The sequence below is a fragment of the Petromyzon marinus genome, chromosome 43 (assembly GCF_048934315.1).
Source record: "Petromyzon marinus isolate PM22_M1 ecotype Great Lakes invasive population chromosome 43, UKy_Petmar_22M1.pri1.0, whole genome shotgun sequence".
Lineage (NCBI taxonomy): Eukaryota > Metazoa > Chordata > Hyperoartia > Petromyzontiformes > Petromyzontidae > Petromyzon > Petromyzon marinus.
In genome coordinates this window covers 6,505,052-6,523,549 of record NC_133709.1, presented here as the reverse complement: position 1 = coordinate 6,523,549, position 18,498 = coordinate 6,505,052, and the positions used below count along the sequence as shown (strand labels likewise).

Below are 18,498 nucleotides of genomic sequence, written 5' to 3'. Positions count from 1 at the left end.
CCGAGCGGTGTGTCACCCCATGTGCTGACGGTCACGTGCCGCAAACAATACAAATTCACATTTAAGGCTGAGTCGACCTATGAGAGAGCCACCATTGATCCAGACTTCATAGCCCAACCCTTACATGTAAACGAAAAAAATATTTCTTACACAACCCAACAACCTCAGGGCCTTCTGAGAATACAAAAAAAATCAGCAGCATTGATTCAGCAGCATTGATTCAGCACAAGAAACATTATGGACCAGTTTCAAGTTTCAGGGTCTCATCAGCAGCCAGGCTTGCTTGAAACAATGCCGATAATTACAGGCAACGAAGTTCCCTCTGTTTAAGACAATTGAGTCCCAGCGTACACTGGCTCAACATCCTGCCAAAAAACACCGCCGGACCGGTTTCCACGTTTGAGGGTCTCATCGGCAGAGTCATGCTTGCTGGAGCCAAACACCGATACACCGCCGGTAACAACAGGCAACAAAGTACCCAACCTTCACGACAATTGAGTCCCAGCGTACACTGGCTCAACATCCTGCCAAAAACACCGCCGGACCGGTTTCCGCGTTTGAGGGTCTCATCAGCGTTGCCATGGCAACCCCCACCCCCACCCACCCCCACCCACCGCCACCCCAGAGAGCGAGCAGGGGCCCGCGGCGCAGCTTGATGACGTCTCCGGGTGACCCCCCCCGCCCCGCCCCCACCGCCCCCTGCCCTCTGCTTCCTGCACGTGGGGGTCGCCTCTCCCCTCCCCATGCACTGGGGCAGCCGTCTGGCGTCGGTCCTGCCGAGGAGGTTCCTCCGTCCCGTTCCTCTACGCACGCCGCCGCCGCCGCCGCCTCTCTCCGTCTCTGGGTGAGCGTCGCGCGTTCGCGCCGGGCTCACGCGTGACGGTGGCTTGGTTGGTTGGTGGTGGTGGTGGCGGTGGCGGCTGGCTGCGGCGCTTGGGCGATGTGGCCCTTCGTGCAATAGCGCGCGTTGCACGAGGCTTGTTTTCTTACGTGCGCACGTGAGCTCTGGGACACCGTATCCTTTGCTTGTAAACCCCCCCTCACCCATGTGGGGTGGCTTTTTTGTGTGTGTGTGTGTGTGCCGAATTCAGATGTTTGGGATTGTTTTAAAACGTAACGGCACATTTTATAAGGAGTTTTTTTTTACGTCATGGAAAAGGGCCGTAGCCCGAAACGTCGCCTTTCATATACGCAAAATTATAATCGTTTTTGTACCATTGCTATTGGCTAATGTGTTGAAGCTTTTCAAAGGGAAGTTGATCAATCGTACTGAATACGTTTACAACGCTTTAAATAAATATTTTACATTTTGGCAATGTTATACTGTATGTTGCTATCGGCATCAAGTTATGAGACGAATACTCCATTTGGATCTCCGTAAGAGCAGTGCAGCCCTTTATGTTAGCGTCCCACGGAAGTGGATATCGCAGAGCTACCTCCGAGATATACCTTTAAGTGATCTCTGGTGTACACAGGAAGGGGGTGGGAGCACTTTCCCACCCGCTCTGCAGCAGTAAATTTTACTTGCTTACGACACTGCTGGGCGGTCACAGTCCCCGGCTTTATTTTTTGGTGATTTCGAAAAGTTTTTTGGTTTGGACATGTTTGTTTTGTTGTAGTACGGAGTTAGCCTGATGGCCTTAATCTAAGTTTTTATTGTGGTTGTTGTTGTTGTTTGACTTGCATCCCACTGGGATTGTTTGCACACAGCGTTGGTGTACGGTGCTTTTTCAGGAATGTTTTTGCAGTTTTTTCATGGATTTTCTGTTTGCACAGTCACATAGTCACTTTAAGATGTTTTTCTTGTTCGTGTTTTTGTTTTTTTTGTTTGTTGTGGTTTTCACCCGATTCAAGAGCCGAATGGCTCACAGGGCTATACCAAAAGAAATAAACTGAAAACTGAAAACGGGAGCTCTAGAGAAGCCCACCTTATAGGGCAATTTGGCCTACTCTTCCACACTGACCAAAAATTATTGAAGAGGTGGGATTATACGCACACTTTCTACCCCACCACAAGCGGCCAACCCCATAACTGTGGTGTAACCGTTTAGAAATCCTTAGTGGAACATAATCTACTGAAACCAATTTTGGCCTCACCAGACCTTAACAGTTGCTTTCAAGATCTGGTTTGTAAAAGCCACCGATTGTATGTCAGTGACAAAAAACAACTTTTCACCTTTCAACTCTCTGTGTGCAGAATGGCAACAACAACATCGCATGAAACGCCCGAGTCCAACGCTGCTGAGATCGAGCCCAAGAAGACCTGTGAAGAGGTGGACCTTGGAACGTCCGGATCAATAATTTCAGAGGGGAAAGCCCGAATTTTCTTCCCAAACTTAAGCGAAGTGTTTTACAATCCCGTCCAGGAATTTAATCGGGACATCACGTAAGTACATTACATCCACGTCAGAAATCATAATATGTATTTACACTGGAGGAATCCGATGAGCTATAAAGCTCTTTTTTTTTTACAGATGTGGATTGCCCTACATCACAATCGTGTTCGGTGTGCTGCCCCAGTGTCATAGCACTGAATCTAGAGATGCGGCAGCTGAAACAATGGTGCAAGTTAATTAAATTCTTCCCTGCCTCTGTCCACCCAGCAGTATAAGTAGGTGCACCACAATCGATCGGCAGGTCATGTATGATGGGGTAGAGTGTGGGTACTCCCACCTCTTCCATGATGTCTGGCCAGTGTGGAAGCGTAGGCCAAATTGACCCCAAGGCAGTGGTTCTTAACCTTTACTGTAGCCTTGCAACTGTTAAATCGTAACATGTTTTATAATTTTGATTTAAAGCTTTCGTGACTGCAGGGATTCATATTCTTGGTTCTTTCGGTAAAGTCACGTAGAAGGGAAACAATAAAATAAGAGGCAGGGAAGAATTATTGTTTTATATTTTTATTATTTTATTGTTTCCCTTCTACGTGACTTTACCGAAAGAACCCAGAATATGTTTTATAATGTTAATAAGTACAAAGGTTTGATGAAACAGAGTAGTTGTACGTACGTGCCTGTGCTTAAATTGTGTTTTCCATTATTTACCTTCTAAACAAATCTGGCACGTCTCTCACCCCCAGAAAGGGCATCTCGCACGCCTGAGGGGTGCGTGCACTCCAGGTTAAGAACCACTGCTCTAAGAGGTGCTTTCCAGAGATCCTTTATTGTGGACGCCCTTCTACGAGCAGTGGATTGAGCAAGACGTTTCAGGGCTGCTCATTATCTTTTATCATTGAGTTGTGGGCAAAATACTCTCCTGAAGTAGTGGTGCAGAGGTTAGGGTATTGCACTATGAACTCGACAACCTTATCTTATTCTTCTTCTTGGTTCTTTCGGTAAAGTCACGTGGAAGGGAAATAATAAGATAATAAAAATAAAACATAATAAAATGAAAAAAAATCGACAACCTTAGTTTGATTCCCATCCATCGTTAACATAAGTGGAGAGTGATATCTGAACCAGTCCTGGGTCACCCTCCTCTCACCAACCCGCACTGACCAGCGTGGTGAAGTATGGTCACACAAATCCCATGACCAACATGGTGTGGGGAGGCCATTGTCCAGCAGTGACGAAGGGCTGTAATTATTTTGTTATTACATTATATAGGTGGTGCAGTATGTAACATATAAATAGCAAGCAAGATGAAGTGATTATTAAAGGTGAACTTTGGGAGCAGGGTAAAATAGGAAAATCTCGTTGAACAAAAAATATCAAGGGACTGCATTGGCAGTTGTGCACAAGCACAAATAAAAAAAACATTGTTCCATACTCATCATTAACATGGCCTGATAAAAGAAAACAATATCATAGACTGATATTTTTTGGGCTCATGTCATATTGAAACTAATTCTAAAAGCTGTCATGAAATGAATACTGTACTTTTGTTTACAATTTGTTTATTAACCGCGTACTCTTAAGTAACTGGCACAACCTGTGCAATTTCCTGTTTGAACAGGTCTGCTGTTGTTACAGAGTTCATAAGGGAACGCCTTCACGAGAGACGCATCAGAGGTACACATGGAGGCTGCAAAAAGTTGATGTAGATATTGAGTGTGCAGGCAGTACAACTGCCGTCACATTGTTACATTAAAAAAATTTACTTGCGGAGAATACCTTTGCACAGGCAGTCCTCGACTTGCGAACTTGTTACGTTCCTGAGTCCCGCTCGTAAGTCGGTTTGTTCGTGTCTCGGGACTCAATATTTAATTGCACATATGGTCAGTTTTATTCAATTGTGTTATGGTTCAACAAAAGAGGGGAGCATTGTTAAACTCGACGCCGAACGGTTCACCGTTGTTGTGCATCGCACGGGATGCTGGAACTCATTACACCTCGCCGAGGATCGCTCCGCTGAACAAAATAGTCCCGCAGTTCGGTTCACAAGTACGACCGAACATTTGCAGGTCGAATGGTTAAAAATAACAACACCTTATGGCGGTTTGTTCGTAAGTGCGGATGTTCGTAAGTTCTTATCTCGGGCGGCTGCCTGGTTTTGTTTAAAATACGTATGCTCACTGTTTGGTATGGCATCTAAAACTTTCGGGGCCTTAGAGAATTTACATGGGTCATATGAAATGTAGTCGCCCACCATATTAAGTTAATTCGCAGGTCGTACGAAATGAAGTCGTGGACCGCATGAAATTAATTTGCATGCTGATCCGTCCCGTGGGCCGTGGGTGCTACCACCCTTGCTGCGTGCTATCGTTGTTGGGAAGAAGGTTATTTAAATGGAAGTGTTTATTCTTTCAGTGGTGGTGCCGGGCGAAGAGAGCCGGGTGGTCGTGTCGCTGAGCGATGGGCCTGAAAGCCCGGGCAGCGTGTCGGCCGCCTCGCCACAATATGCCGAGAAACAAGCGTACGTGGGCGTCAAGTGTGAGGTATGCGCGCTTCAGCCTGATTACTGTTGGCGGAACCTCCTGCGTGTATTAGCACCCGTACGTACACGTACGTCATCGGAACGGAACCGGAAGAAGAGGAGGGAATGCGTCTGAGGGACGACCGCCGCGGAGATGGAATGATGAAATTGGCTCTTTTGAAAATGCTAGATGGTTGCTAAATCTCAGAACTGCGAGAGATGATGATGATGATGGGTTCGTGGGGCCTTCATCCGGCATGAGTGAATTTATTGTGGCTGATGATGGTTATGATGATGATGATTTGTATTGAATTTATCTACAGGAAGGAGTCAAGGTTTTGGAAGCCCTGGCAGCGTCTGGTTTGCGATCCATCAGATTTGCCAAGGAAATCCCCGGCATTAAGAGCATCATCACAAATGACTTCTCAAAAAACGCCGTCGCCGCCATTAACAAGAACATTGAGATGAACCAAGTGCAGCATCTTGTAACCGCGAGTTACTCAGATGCAAGGTGGGTTCTCCACGGCGGTGTGTTATTCACAGTCGATTATTATATCTAATTTAATATTTACGTCTTACTTAATACTTAGAGCGCCTTAGCTCAAGGAGGTTCATAACATAGATAACAAGCGGTAACACAACCGAGTGATTTAGATGGCATGTTCACTAGCTCACTCCTTGTTTTAAAAAATGTTGCTTTGAAGGTCTGGCTCTCAAAATAACTCTCCCAAATAATCAACAGATATTGGTAGTGTGCTGCTATCGACCGCCTAGTGGGAAGGATGTTAAAGCTGCATCTGCACTGAGGGAGCTTTTTGGGGGCCTCCCTAAAGGTGAAATAGTTTTAGTGGGTGATCTAAATTGAAATTGGCTAAACCCGCCGGCCGTGGCCACAAATTTTGCAGATGAATTTAATCTGTTTCAATTAATAAATGTCCCCATAAGACCAAACCTAAAAAAATCCGGGACAGTCATCTCTGCTTGACGTCCTATTGACAAATGCCCCTCACAATTTCACATTGACTGGTGTTCTGGGTAATAACCTTAGTGATCACTCCTTCATTTTTGGGGTGAGATCATTAGCCAGACCCAAAGCCCCCCCTTAATTGGTTGAGAAGCACTCTATGAGACACTTCAGCACTCAGGCATTTACTAATGATGTGCTTCACTCGGATATTGACAAGGTCTGTGATATCCCCAACCTGACTACGGCTTTGGAGACCTTCAGGTACACGTTTCTCCAAATTCTTAAAAAACATGCTCCGTTGGTTAGATTTAAAACTAAAGGCAACCGCCCACCATGGTTTGATCCTTTGATTACAAAGCTCATGAAAACTAGGGACAAGGCTTGGGCATGTGCTCAGAAAAGTAATTTGGTCAATGACTGGCTAGAATACAGGATTTTAATGAATAGATGTGTCAAAAAAATACGGCATGCAAAAAATGCCTACTTTTCCTCCACTCTCCTGGAATCACATGGAAATGCCAGGATTTTCTGGAAAACAATCAGATGTATCGAAAAGGCATCCAAAACAGACAATCTGCCCGTTGAGCTTAACCGAAATGGGGAATATTTTTCAGATCCAAAAAAATAGTTGACAATTTTAACCTTAAATTTTCTGAAGCTGGTAATCTTTTTGATAATGTATTGGGAGTCACCCCTGCTCATGCAAATTCCTACACCCCTGTCCAAACATTAAACAAATTTAGTTTCCAGCCAATCCACGAAAGTAATGTTCTGAAACAACTGACCTACCTCAAAGGATCCTCCTCTACCGGAGCAGATAGTATTCCCGTCTTTGCTCTACTAACTGTTGGTCACCTAATATACAAACCTGTAGCATATATTTTCAACCTGTCCATCAAAGAAGCATCAGTTCCTCTAGAATGGAAACATTCCTATGTTCGTCCACTTCACAAACGGGGCCCTAAAGATGATCCAAATAACTACCGACCTATCTCAATTTTGTCCCCGTTGATGAAAATTTTTGAAAAATTATTGACCTACCAAATTAGCAGTTTCCTGTCCACCAACAATCTACTACATCTAAAACAATCTGGGTTCTGAAAAAAATACAGCACCACATCTACTGCATGAGACTCTCTGAATCACAGACCTGTCCAAAGCTTTTAATACAGTAGACCACAACACCCTGCTTAGTAAACTAAGTTGCCTCGGTTTTTCTGAAAACGCAGTAAAATGGTTACAAAATTATCTCTTTTCTCGCACCAAAACTGTATTCACAGATGGTTGGAGGTCAAACAGTGTTAAGATAACAAAAAGGGTTCCACAGGGTTCCATCCTCGGCCCACTTTTGTTCTCTCTTTATGTCAATGACTTGGGCACTGACCTGGATCATTCCAGGGTAAATCTTTTTGCAGATGACACGATACTGATTACTGCTGGCCGCTCTCCGGATGACGTGATTGCTAAGCTACAGGGTGATTTCAACAAACTACAACATCAGCTAGTTGCTCTTAAACTAGTCCTGAATACCTCCAAAACCAAGGTGCTATGCTTCTCACCAGGACTAAAGCAGGAAGTTATTTTCCCCCAATTACATTCCTCAAATAATTATCAAATAGAGCAAATCAAGATATATAAGTATCTTGGGGTCATCCTGGATTCAAAACTGAATTTTGAACATCACATTGATTATATTGGTAAAAAGACAAATAAAAATTCGTTTTCTGTATCGACACAAGCACTGCTTCCCCCCAATGTTCCGTTTGGAATTGATAAAAGCTACCATACTGCCTCTACTTGACTACTGTGACATCATGTATAAATCAGCCCCAAGTATTGTACTGAAGAAGCTTGATTCCATCTATCACTCGGCCTTAAGATTTACATTGAACTGCCCATATAAGACTCACCACTGTGATCTCTACATTGGGTCAAACTTAACATCTCTTAATGTTTGACGGCTTGTGCACCAGATCTTATTTATTCACGATGTACTTACAAAAAAATCCGCAGACTACCTGCTGGATCTCCTCTCTGTTTCAAAGAACAAATTTGACCTCAGGTCTTCGCTCATTTATCAGCTTCACATTCCCTATTGCCGTACAAAAACTGGAGGAAGAGCTTTTGCTATTGATGCCCCCAGGGTCTGGAATGCTATTGCCAATAAACTGCAACTTGAATCGCTACCAATGAGATTTTCTCTCTAAACTGCTCTAGAGGAGTTGTACACCCCTAGTTACCACTGCTATTCATTGGCATAAAATAAAATAAAATGTTTCGCTCCGGATGACGCTGCAAAGTATTATCTGTATTTTGATGATCTTAAAAGTGCATTGAAAAATTTGATACTCCGACTGATGCTTCTGTTGTTGTGAAGTAACTCATGCAGCCAGCTATGGCTCTAGGAGTTGGTGTTACATGTTATTTATGTAGTTTATTGTAAAAAATCGGTCACAGTCCCTGTGATCACTGTTACGTTGCAATTATGGCTTTATTTTTTGGTGATTTCGAAAACGTTTTTTGGTTTGGACATGTTTGTTTTGTTGTAGTACGGAGTTAGACTGATGGCCTTAATCTAAGTTTTATTGTGGTTGTTGTTTGACTTGCATCCCACTGGGATTTTTTGCACACAGCGTTGGTGTACGGTGCTTTTTTCAGGAATATTTTGCTGTTTTTTTCATGGATTTTCTGTTTGCACAGTCACATAGTCACTTTAAGATGTTTTTCTTGTTCGTGTTTTTGTTTTTTTGTCTTCGCACAAGTGAAGGCGATGTCACCACATTTCGATTCTAAGTCGGCAACTCTGATTAGCGCAGTTGGCTACGCACTGTGCGAAATAAATTGTGTACATACCCGATGCTACATCACGCCATTTGCCATGTCTCGTAATTTCCTGTGATGGCATACTTTCAGATAGATTGAGACAAAAAATGTAAAAAATGTTGGATATGAAGATTCATATCTTGGCCAGATTATGGGATTTTTCAGATTCATCCAACATACAGTAAAGTGTCCTGATTCGGTAGTTATATATTTCCAAATTTAAGTAGAACCTGCACCTCATGCAGTGTGTGGTTTTTATTCACGCACAGCTTTATCGTGGCCAAAGGGAGTGCGATAGTGAATTTATATATTTATAAAAATATCACACGATCTTGTTAGGCTCGATACATTTGGTATAGCTTAAGTGTTTTGTATGTTGTAAATGTCCAGCCGTTTGTTTATGACTTGGGGATGAGTAATTTCCCCACACCATGTGTGCAATGGGAGTTATTTTCCCAGATTTCACCATGCTGGTCATTGCACGGGTTGACGAAAAAGGAGAGCTTAGATGTGGAAGCATATAATTACAGTACAACAATTATATTTTTTTGGACTTACCCTCAGCTTCTCACAACGTAGCGTACCTGGTATGTGTTGGTTCTGGTGTTGGGTGTCACGCATTTGGGAAACTTAAGTAGCAAGTGTGAGCTTACGCACATTTGACTTTCCAGTGTAAAGTGGCCACAGTCTCACTGCACCCGTGCGTTGTTCCACCATTAGCCGATGGATCACGCAGATTCGTGAAACTCCAAAGCCCAATGGGCTGTGAGGTGGACAAAAGCTTTTAGTACAGCAAGTGGGTTGTTTCAGTATTTCAGTATTACCCCCTTAATGCGTGTGGTGGATTTTCTCCGGGTACACCGGTTTCCCTCCCACATGAAGAAAAACACTCATTTAAAAATGCAATTGGCCAAACATCCCAAAATCCTCCTGGAAGAGAGTCATTCCAGGACGCTCCTGGAAGAGAGTCAATCCAGAACCCTCCTGGTAGAGAGCCTTTAGACTCATGAGGCTTTCCTGGGATAAATAAATGATGATGATGTATTTACACCTAATGGACCTGTCTCGCTTCAGCATGTTGATGTACAAGAGCAAGAATCACAAGGAGAGCTTCGATGTGGTGGACCTGGACCCGTACGGGAGTCCGGTCCAGTTTCTGGACGCAGCCGTTCAGTCTGTGAATGAAGGCGGTAAGTGTGGGTGCTTTGGCGGGCATCTAAACACACATTGTTACAACAGCACCAGAGTGAGTACAGCATCACGGGGATACAGTGTGTCCTCAACGTAATAATAATGATGATCATAAATTATCTTGTCACGCGCGCAAATTTCTCAAAATGGACAAAGCTGTTGCTCAATTGCGAACTCGGGAGGCACGGAGCTCGGGGGTCCACAGCTGCTCATGTGACGGCCTGAATGACCAATTGCAGCGGCCTTCAGCTGGTTTCACCGGGTTGCGGATAAACCGTGCTTGCGGGTAAAAAAAAAAAGTCTAAAAATATAACGTGCGGTATTCCGCTCTTTTTTTATGCAAACTGCAGCCTCGTGACTTTTGGTGACCGATTGCTGTAATTAACAAAGCACGAACACATTTCTATATCCTCGCCCCCATTCTAAGCAATACATGGGTTTTGCATATCCTGCTTTGTGAACGTTTTGCATTGCCCGTGCTTATGCTTGGTCTCAGTCTTCACTCCCCTCATTATCCCCCCCCCCAAATGACCCTCCAATCTCCAGCCCCCCCAAATGCCCCTCCCCATTGCCACTTCCCCCCCTTGCCACTCCCCTTTCCATTACCCCGGATGATCAAGAGTTGACTGTATGACCTATCAAGTACCTTATAAAAGTACCGTTTGCATTGCATGCATTACTTCAAATGAAAACCTTACTCTTTCCCAAATGTATTTTTTATTGAACAAACGATGCAGGTACACACACAGAGCATGTATGGGAATTGACACCAGTTTGGACACAAGCAAAGGACAATGATTATTACCAACGTTTTATAGTTTTCAACCTGTCTATCTACATATCAATAAACTCTGCATCCCTGGTGTCCTTAACTCGATAACCCTCTAGGGGAAGGATGGGGTGGGTGGGGAGGAAATAGAAAAGGGAGGAGGGGAGGGGGTGAAAGGGAGGGGTGGGGATGAAATTTTTTTTTTTACCGTGTGACCTTATGTCGCTCCCTCAGGGTTACTGTGCGTGACCTGCACGGACATGGCCGTCATGGCTGGGAACAGCGGAGAAACCTGCTACTCCAAGTACGGGTCCATGTCGCTCAAAGCCAAGTTCTGCCACGAAATGGTAAAGTGACACCTGCCTCCACTTGTCAAGTTCTCCCTCGTGGGGCGCCCCGGTGGCGAGATGTTAACTCCCTCGCCTGGTACGCAGGAGGTCGTGGATTTGATCCCGAGCCTGACGCCGTGTATGTTTTTAGTTTGCGTGTTCTCCCCGTGCTCACGTGGATTTTTCGCCGGGTTCTCCGGTTTTTCCATCCACATTTAGAATCAACGTGCGTTTTGAGTATTCGGCTGCTCTAAATTTGCACGTGACAAAGCCACTTCGCTGAACTATCATTTGCGATAGCCAGGTCGCTTCTGAAAAATAGCTATATAGCTCAGTGGGCCTTACCTGGGAAAATAAAAATAGTTTTTTTTATATATAGTTTTATTAGTTTTGATGCAGTCATATGTTAATGTCAGAATCATAATCTTTATACTGGAGGAATCCCATTGAACTATGAAGCTTTTTTTCCCACAGATGTCCAGTAGGGGCACGGGATCAGAACGTTATAACAACAAACAATACAAAAACATGACAGGAGCGCAAAGTATAGGAAAAGGAAGCGGATCATTAACAAAATAAAACTAAAACTTAACAATGTTTTTATGTTATCAGGTAAAAACCTACTGTTTGCTAGCTTACATTTCAGAAGCGACCGGGCCACAAATGATAGCTCAACGTAGTGGCTTATCACGTGAACATTTATAGTGGCCAAATACTCCAAATCCATGTTGATTCTAAATGTGAAGGGGCAGCCCTTCAGTTGCTCACTCACACCACTAATGGCGGAAGGGCCCTCTACTCCAGGACAGCCTTCGAGTGCCCCCTCTGAAAGGGTATTTGGCCTACTCTTCCCCGCCGGCCAGACGTCTTTGAAGAGGCGGGATTACCCACGCTTTACCCCATCGAACGTGACCTGCTGATTGGCTAGCTGGCATACCCATTAATACTGCTGGGTAGACTGAGATGGGATAGATTCCAGCAATGTACTGTATCGGGGTACTAATGCATATGAATTTGTGCGTCACCTCAGATGGTCACATACACGTATGCTGAGCTTCTTTCGCACCGTACGTAGCCAACCGTGCTAATCGGAGGTTGCGGGGGAATTACAAAAAATTCAGCACAATAAGCAGTTGTAAAGAAATGAGTTATAAATCTATATTTAAAGGGGCATAGCTCCAGTGGCTCCCTATGTCTATATAGGGGGGCGCCTGCTAGAGGAGGGCCCAGACAATGAGTACCTCGTAGAGAAGATGGCTGCCTGTAACTGTGTGCCTGCCTCACCAGCATATGCGCCTTATGGTGTTGTTATTGTTTTAAAGTCGCTTTGACCTTCCAAGAGCGAATGCTCCCTTCTGTGTCTCCAACACTCGGAGATAACAACACGAAATGTGCCCATTGTTTCAACCGATCGCCTGGCATGATACGCGCTTTGATGCACATTTTCTCCGACGGTCTTGGCCTAAGACACGAGCGTCGTGTCGTTTGGTGGGTTACAGGCCCTCAGAATAATACTGCACTGCCTTGACCTGCATTCCAACCGCTACCACCGTTACATCGTGCCTCTGCTGGCCATCAGTGCCGACTTCTACATCCGGGTCTTCGTCCGCATATTCTCCGGCCAAGCCAAGGTCAAAATGTCGGCGAGGTAAACGTACCAAAACCTTCGAATCGACACCGCACCACGGCCTCGGATTAAAAACAACCCCGGGGGAACAAGGTGGAATCGCGGGGGGGGTAACCTTATAGCCGTGGCACATCACGGGAATAGGAGTAAAGCCAAGGATATAATGCATGGAGAAAGAAAATTGAAGGAAGGGAGAAGAGAAAGAATGGGAAATAAGAGGAAAAGGGTGGACAAGGAATATAAATTTGGGAGCGAAGGGTCAGGAGAGATGAGGATGGGGAGGAAGAGGTTACATGAGGTCCTCGACGCTGCTACATGGAGCGGCGTCTGTTTTCACAGCGGGCGGGGAGGGGGGAGGGGTTCAGGGTGGGATTGGCCACACAGAAGTTGCGTGACGTATGAGAGGCTTGAGGTGATATAGATATGGGGGAGGGGAAGTCTTTTCGCAGCATTGGGAAGTTACATGTCGACAACAATAACAACAGCATAAGCCATAATTAACAATTGAACACTCGTACAGCCCAGAGAAAATGTGAAGTAAAGGTGTTAGCTGGGTTTCTTTTTCCATTCCTGTTGCTCCGTGCCCCCCCCCCCCGTACCGTTCCCATTCTGCTGTAATGTGCACAGATTGATGCCTGTGTTATTGAGGGGGCAGATTAGCACGTAAAATAAAGATTTATTGATTGTATGATTCAACTGCGGTGATGTTCGAATATCGCATCCAGATCCTAATCGGTTGCGTTTCCTCTTGCAGCAAGCAGGCCCTTGTGTACAACTGTGTCGGGTGTGGCTCGTTTCACCTGCAACCAATGGGGAAATCCACGGCCCACAATAGCGGGTAAGGTCACGCACGCATTGCGTTGTTCGTGTTGAGTGTACATCAAGGTGGGCTATCCGATTAAGTAATCTATTGTGAAATTGTTTTTTGTTCTGCGATCGCTGAGCACGGGGCCCAGAGGCCCTGGATATCAAACAGCCCGGCCACTAAACAGTGCTATCAGAGTTGTAATAGATAACAATGAACAAGTTTCTCATTCTGATGATGTGAAACTAGTCCTTCTGTTTCCGCGTGTGCCGCTGGACTGGAGGTGATGGGTGGGGTTTGGTGACATCATCGGCATCGGCAGCTGCGTCGCGCTGGGCTCTTGGCTTGGGGGTTTCTCTTTAGGGCAGACGGGAGTCAGGTTACCGGGGGCAGCCGCCAGTTTCAAAGGGGCCTGAATAATTGATCGCAAAAAAAGTCAATTACAATATTTTTTCAAATCTATTATAAGCGTATTATTGTAATTTTCAACGCCCCTATTTATTATAACAATACAACCTATATTTCTTTACTAGTTTATCATTAATTTATACAATAATTATTTTATTAATTTATTATTATTCGACAAGAGCCCGGGACAGAACGCGAGCAGTAAAAATGGAAGGGGGCGCAGAAATTCCACGGGGGGAAAAATCCCGAACACAGCACATGGGTTTGGGGGAGAGGGGGAAAAATGGGCTCACTTGTCCCACTGAGTCGGGACTACAAGCGGGGGATGGGTTCTAGTTAGGTATAAATTGGGGTGTTTCAAAGTGCACAACGGTCCCATTGTCATTTGTATCTGCAGCTTTAATTACGATGTGAGTATCTCCCTGCCAGCTGGTCTTCCTGTCGTATCGCTCCACATGGGCTGCCGTGTCCAGTTACCCCAGAGAGCCTCACCAATTCCAAGCATTTGTGTTAACGTCAGGGGACGTGGGGGGGGGGAGGCGGTTAACCTCTCTTTCGGGATTTTTCACCGCTTCCACATTGTTGCCATCATGACAGGCTGAAGTTCACAGCAGCCACCGGCCCGCCCGTGGGACCCAACTGTGAGAACTGTGGACAGCGGCACCACGTGAGTGGTGCCTTAAACGCTCGTCGTGGGGGATTTCTGTCGTCGAATGATGTTTGTTTACCAGCCGGCAACTGCCCGAGACGTCAGGAGCCAGTAGGGTTCAAGCTCTGCGGCACTCTAGATCGTGCGCCGGCAATCAAGATAACAAGAATGGCCACTTTTTTCGAATTCGGTAAAAACTCAAAATTTCAAGACTTGCAATGCATAACGTCACGAAGCAGTCCTTAAAAGAGCCACAGGTTGCCGACCCCTGCTGTAGATGTTATCTACTGGCCAATGAATGCATGTTTACATGTGGGAGGCAACTGGAGTATCAGGAGAAAACGCACACATGCTAGGGGCAACGCTATCCCATGCAGATGGGACAGATGGAAATTAGTCTACACTTGGTGTACCGCCTTCTCCTGGCGAGCCAGGGCTCCTTGACGCCCACGGGACAGGGAGTTTAACAACAAATGCGCAGTCCACCCACCCTCGCCTCCTCGGCGCTAGATTCCAGGCCACGTGTGTCCACCGTTGCTTGGCAAATGCAGCTGCACGGACTGAGGACATGTTTGACATGGAAATGGCTGTGTTTTTGGAAATTCCCACATTGATATTCACGCCTCGTTTCTGTTTGCCAGCTCGGAGGGCCCATCTGGACAGGCGCCATACACGATATCAACTACGTCCAGAAGATCATATCAGCTGTAGAAGCGAACAGAACACGCTTCAAAACGTCCGACAGGATAATTGGAATGCTGGCAGTTGTCACCGAGGTAAAACAAATACCGATTTATTTTGTGATAAATTATAATCAAGCTGGCCATACTTTGCTTGTCGATTTAAAATTGGCGCACCAGATAGATTAAGCTGACGGTTATTCAGAAGGGATCTGTAGAGTATTGCCTCGTTATTCGCGGACTTGGCTTTCCGCCACTTGCATCTGGAACTCTACACGACTGCGTCTCGAGAGAGAGAATGAAAGTGGATGGAATCAAGCGATGAGAGAGAATGTAAATGAGAGATAAAGCGATGAGAGATAAAGTGATGAGAGAGAGAGAGAGAACTTCCCGAAGCTTTGGAAGCATCTGCAGGCGTTGCGCGTACGATATTTGTGGGCCAATATCGTCCGCAAAATTTCCCATTCACGAGCATCTCCGAAACGGATCCCAAATAATGATGAAATACTGTATTTGAATCAGTTTTGCGCCAAAATAATTTCCCAGATTCCATTTGAGTAATGTGCTTAGTGCAGAGTGGAGCGGTAGCGCGCAGTGGTTTTCGCACTGCGCTGTGAAATGGGTGGCACGCGTTCCATTCCCGTTTTAACGTTGCTGACGCGAGCGCTATCGGAACTGACCGTAGCCTCTCGGCTCCACCCTCTTCTCACTGACCGGCATGGTGAAGTATGGCCAAACGAACATGCAACCCGGCGCGGCGTGGGGGAGGCCGGCGTCCAGCGAATTGACGAATGGACGTCAGTGTTACGTTGGAGACAACGTTTTTACACGTTGCCATTCTATTTCAGGAACTCCAAGACTGCCCGCTGTATTATGGGTTGGATCAACTGAGCAGCGTTATTCGGTGCAACACCCCCTCCTTGCTGGAGTTCAGGTAACAGCCAAATGGGGCCTGCAATGAGATGGAGCGGGAGCGTTTGTTCGCCCAACAAGATCCCGTGGTGCCATTTAACGAATGTAATTAATTCAACGAACCTGCACACCAGAATCCGATTTACAACTCTTCTCCACACAACGGTGCAACCCATTTGTTGGAGAATGGCTGACTGAAGCGGAGATCGCAGAGATACCTCTAAAATTAATTTCAAGTGACCTCTGATCCACACAATAGTGGGGGAGGGCGCAGCACTTCCTCACTTATCCTGCCACAGAGAGTATTGTGACTTTCTGGACATCTGTGAAAAATAACTTCAAAGATTACTCCAGGATAAAGATTATGATTCTGAACGTGACCCAGGGCTGAGACCATCAACTCACTACGTTTGAGAACCCGGTATAGTCGCAGGCGGAACGAAACCTGGATTTAAAACCCAGCTTCTTGGCAGTCACGGTGTCAGCTCAATGCTGTGACCCCTGAGCCACCCGGACAGACAGCCGACGAATTTTCAACGTTTAAAGTCCATTCTGTTTGTGTGTGTTTTTTTTAAGGTCCGCAGTACTGCACGCAGGATACAGAGTCTCCTTATCACACGCATGTAAGAATGCGATCAAGACCGACGCACCCCCGCACGTCATCTGGGACATCATGCGTGGCTGGGTGAGTACCGCGTATGTGTATATGCACGTTGAACCTCTTTAGCACCGTACGTAGCCAAGCGCGCTCATCGGACGTGCAGGGGAAGGACAACAAACTGAACACAAAAAGCAGTTCTCTTCAATCGAATTGGTTTTTTTTTCACGCGCACAATAATTTCCGTGTTTTTCTTGCAATAAAGCAATTACGCGATGCGCAATTGGTTTCTCTTTGGGTTAGATTGTGGAGGTGTAATGACGATTAAAGCTATGTAGCCCTCCACCACCGTCCACTGCGTGCGAGTACGTGTTTACTCACGGTTATTAAATATGACCACGTGATCCAGAATTCAACTGATATCACATCGGATCTCAGAAGCCAAGCAGGGTTAAAACCTGGATAGCTTCCGGTTGGGTGACCGCCTGCATGCCAGCTTGTCGTCAAACAGCGGCGGAGCTACGTGGTGGCAGGCGGATGTGCAGCACAGCAACATCCATTACTGCTCTGTACTTCTGTGTTTCCACGTGTATGCTCCCCCCACCTGCCGCCATTACCAAGCCACTCTGCCCGGTGCGGTGAAGTATGGTCCAATCACAGCCCCCGGCCCCCACACACGACCCGCACGGCGTGGATCGACAAACGGGCCGTACACGTATTAAATGGTGATTATGATGTGCGTGTGTATATGAACAGGAAAAGAAATGGCCTGCAAAGAAGGAGCGGCTATTGGAAACAATGCCAGGGTTTCAAATTCTAAAGAAGCCAGCAAGGTATAACATACAATGCCGTTGGAATATATTTGTTTTGTACTGGAGTGTCAGGGCTATAGCTCGCATATCTGCTCCGACCAATTAACTGCCAGTATGTGTGGCTTTTTTAATGGTAATTTCTGGTGGATGGTTCACAAATGCAAATGTTTCACGTGCAGCAATGTATTATTCATCTTGTAAAGTACAGCAAAATCATTTTCCCATTGTCATTTCGTCATTTTCTACATATGTTTATGTATCCCGACTGTTTTTGCATATCCACCTATACCAGGGGGTCGGCAACCAAAATAACGAGGGGATTTTTTTTCGTCGAATTGGGTAAAAAAAAAACACCTGAATATTTCAAGAGCCGCAATGCACGCGAACAACGTCACGAAGCAGTCCTTAAAAAGCCGCAAGCTGCTCGTGAGCCGCAGGTTGCTGACCGCTGGCCTCTTAACACCATCTCAGTCCCCAGCGATTTGGATGAAACGTTAGGTGTCGCAGCGAGTTGTCCTCGGACAAGGGGGCTGTGCGGTCAGCGAGGCGATTTGCTCCGTTTTCCTGTTCGACAAACAGGGCCCTCCCCCCCTCCCTATGTGTGTGCGCGCGCGTGCGTTTCCAGCTTCGAAGCGTGCTTCACTCTGCGGGAAGACGCGAATCCCATCTCTCGTCGCAAAGGCCTCAAGCGATTTCAGGAGAATCCGTTGCCAAACTGGGGTCCAAAGGCACGAGCCAAACCTGGGTGAGTGTTGTCGCCAAGGGTGTATTTTCTTCGCAGCCGATAGTTAAAAAAAGTATACGACTGTCAGAACTGTGATGTTGCGCCCGTGACGGTGTAACCGGAAATGTGCCCGATCTCACCAGATTTCCGAATGTAAGAATGGTCAAGCCTGTCTAGTGCTTGCTTGGATTGGCGACCGCCACGTGCACACAGGTTGTCATAGACATCCGCGGGGGATGTATGTTGAACTTCTTTCGCGCCGGACGTAGCCAACCGTGCTAATCGGATATGCGGGGGGAAGGACGACAAACGAAAAACAAGCAGTTCTAAAGAAATGAGTTTTCAACCTA

The 18,498-nt window shown here is 46.0% G+C and overlaps 1 protein-coding gene across 1 annotated transcript in view; it reads left to right on the top strand.

Annotated features, from left to right (window-relative positions):
• The first annotated feature begins 687 nt into the window (after positions 1-687).
• TRMT1 (tRNA methyltransferase 1) overlaps positions 688-18,498 on the top strand; it is a 21,419-nt gene continuing 3,608 nt past the window's right edge. The window contains exons 1-15 of the mRNA XM_032970238.2: positions 688-844; positions 2,198-2,386; positions 3,955-4,010; positions 4,749-4,876; positions 5,178-5,365; positions 9,719-9,834; positions 10,839-10,951; positions 12,433-12,581; positions 13,315-13,398; positions 14,371-14,440; positions 15,064-15,198; positions 15,951-16,036; positions 16,591-16,699; positions 17,369-17,445; positions 18,050-18,169. Of these exons, the coding sequence (XP_032826129.1) occupies positions 744-844; positions 2,198-2,386; positions 3,955-4,010; positions 4,749-4,876; positions 5,178-5,365; positions 9,719-9,834; positions 10,839-10,951; positions 12,433-12,581; positions 13,315-13,398; positions 14,371-14,440; positions 15,064-15,198; positions 15,951-16,036; positions 16,591-16,699; positions 17,369-17,445; positions 18,050-18,169 (1,721 nt within the window). The 5' untranslated portion in view covers positions 688-743. The remainder of the gene's footprint in view (positions 845-2,197; positions 2,387-3,954; positions 4,011-4,748; positions 4,877-5,177; positions 5,366-9,718; positions 9,835-10,838; positions 10,952-12,432; positions 12,582-13,314; positions 13,399-14,370; positions 14,441-15,063; positions 15,199-15,950; positions 16,037-16,590; positions 16,700-17,368; positions 17,446-18,049; positions 18,170-18,498) is intronic.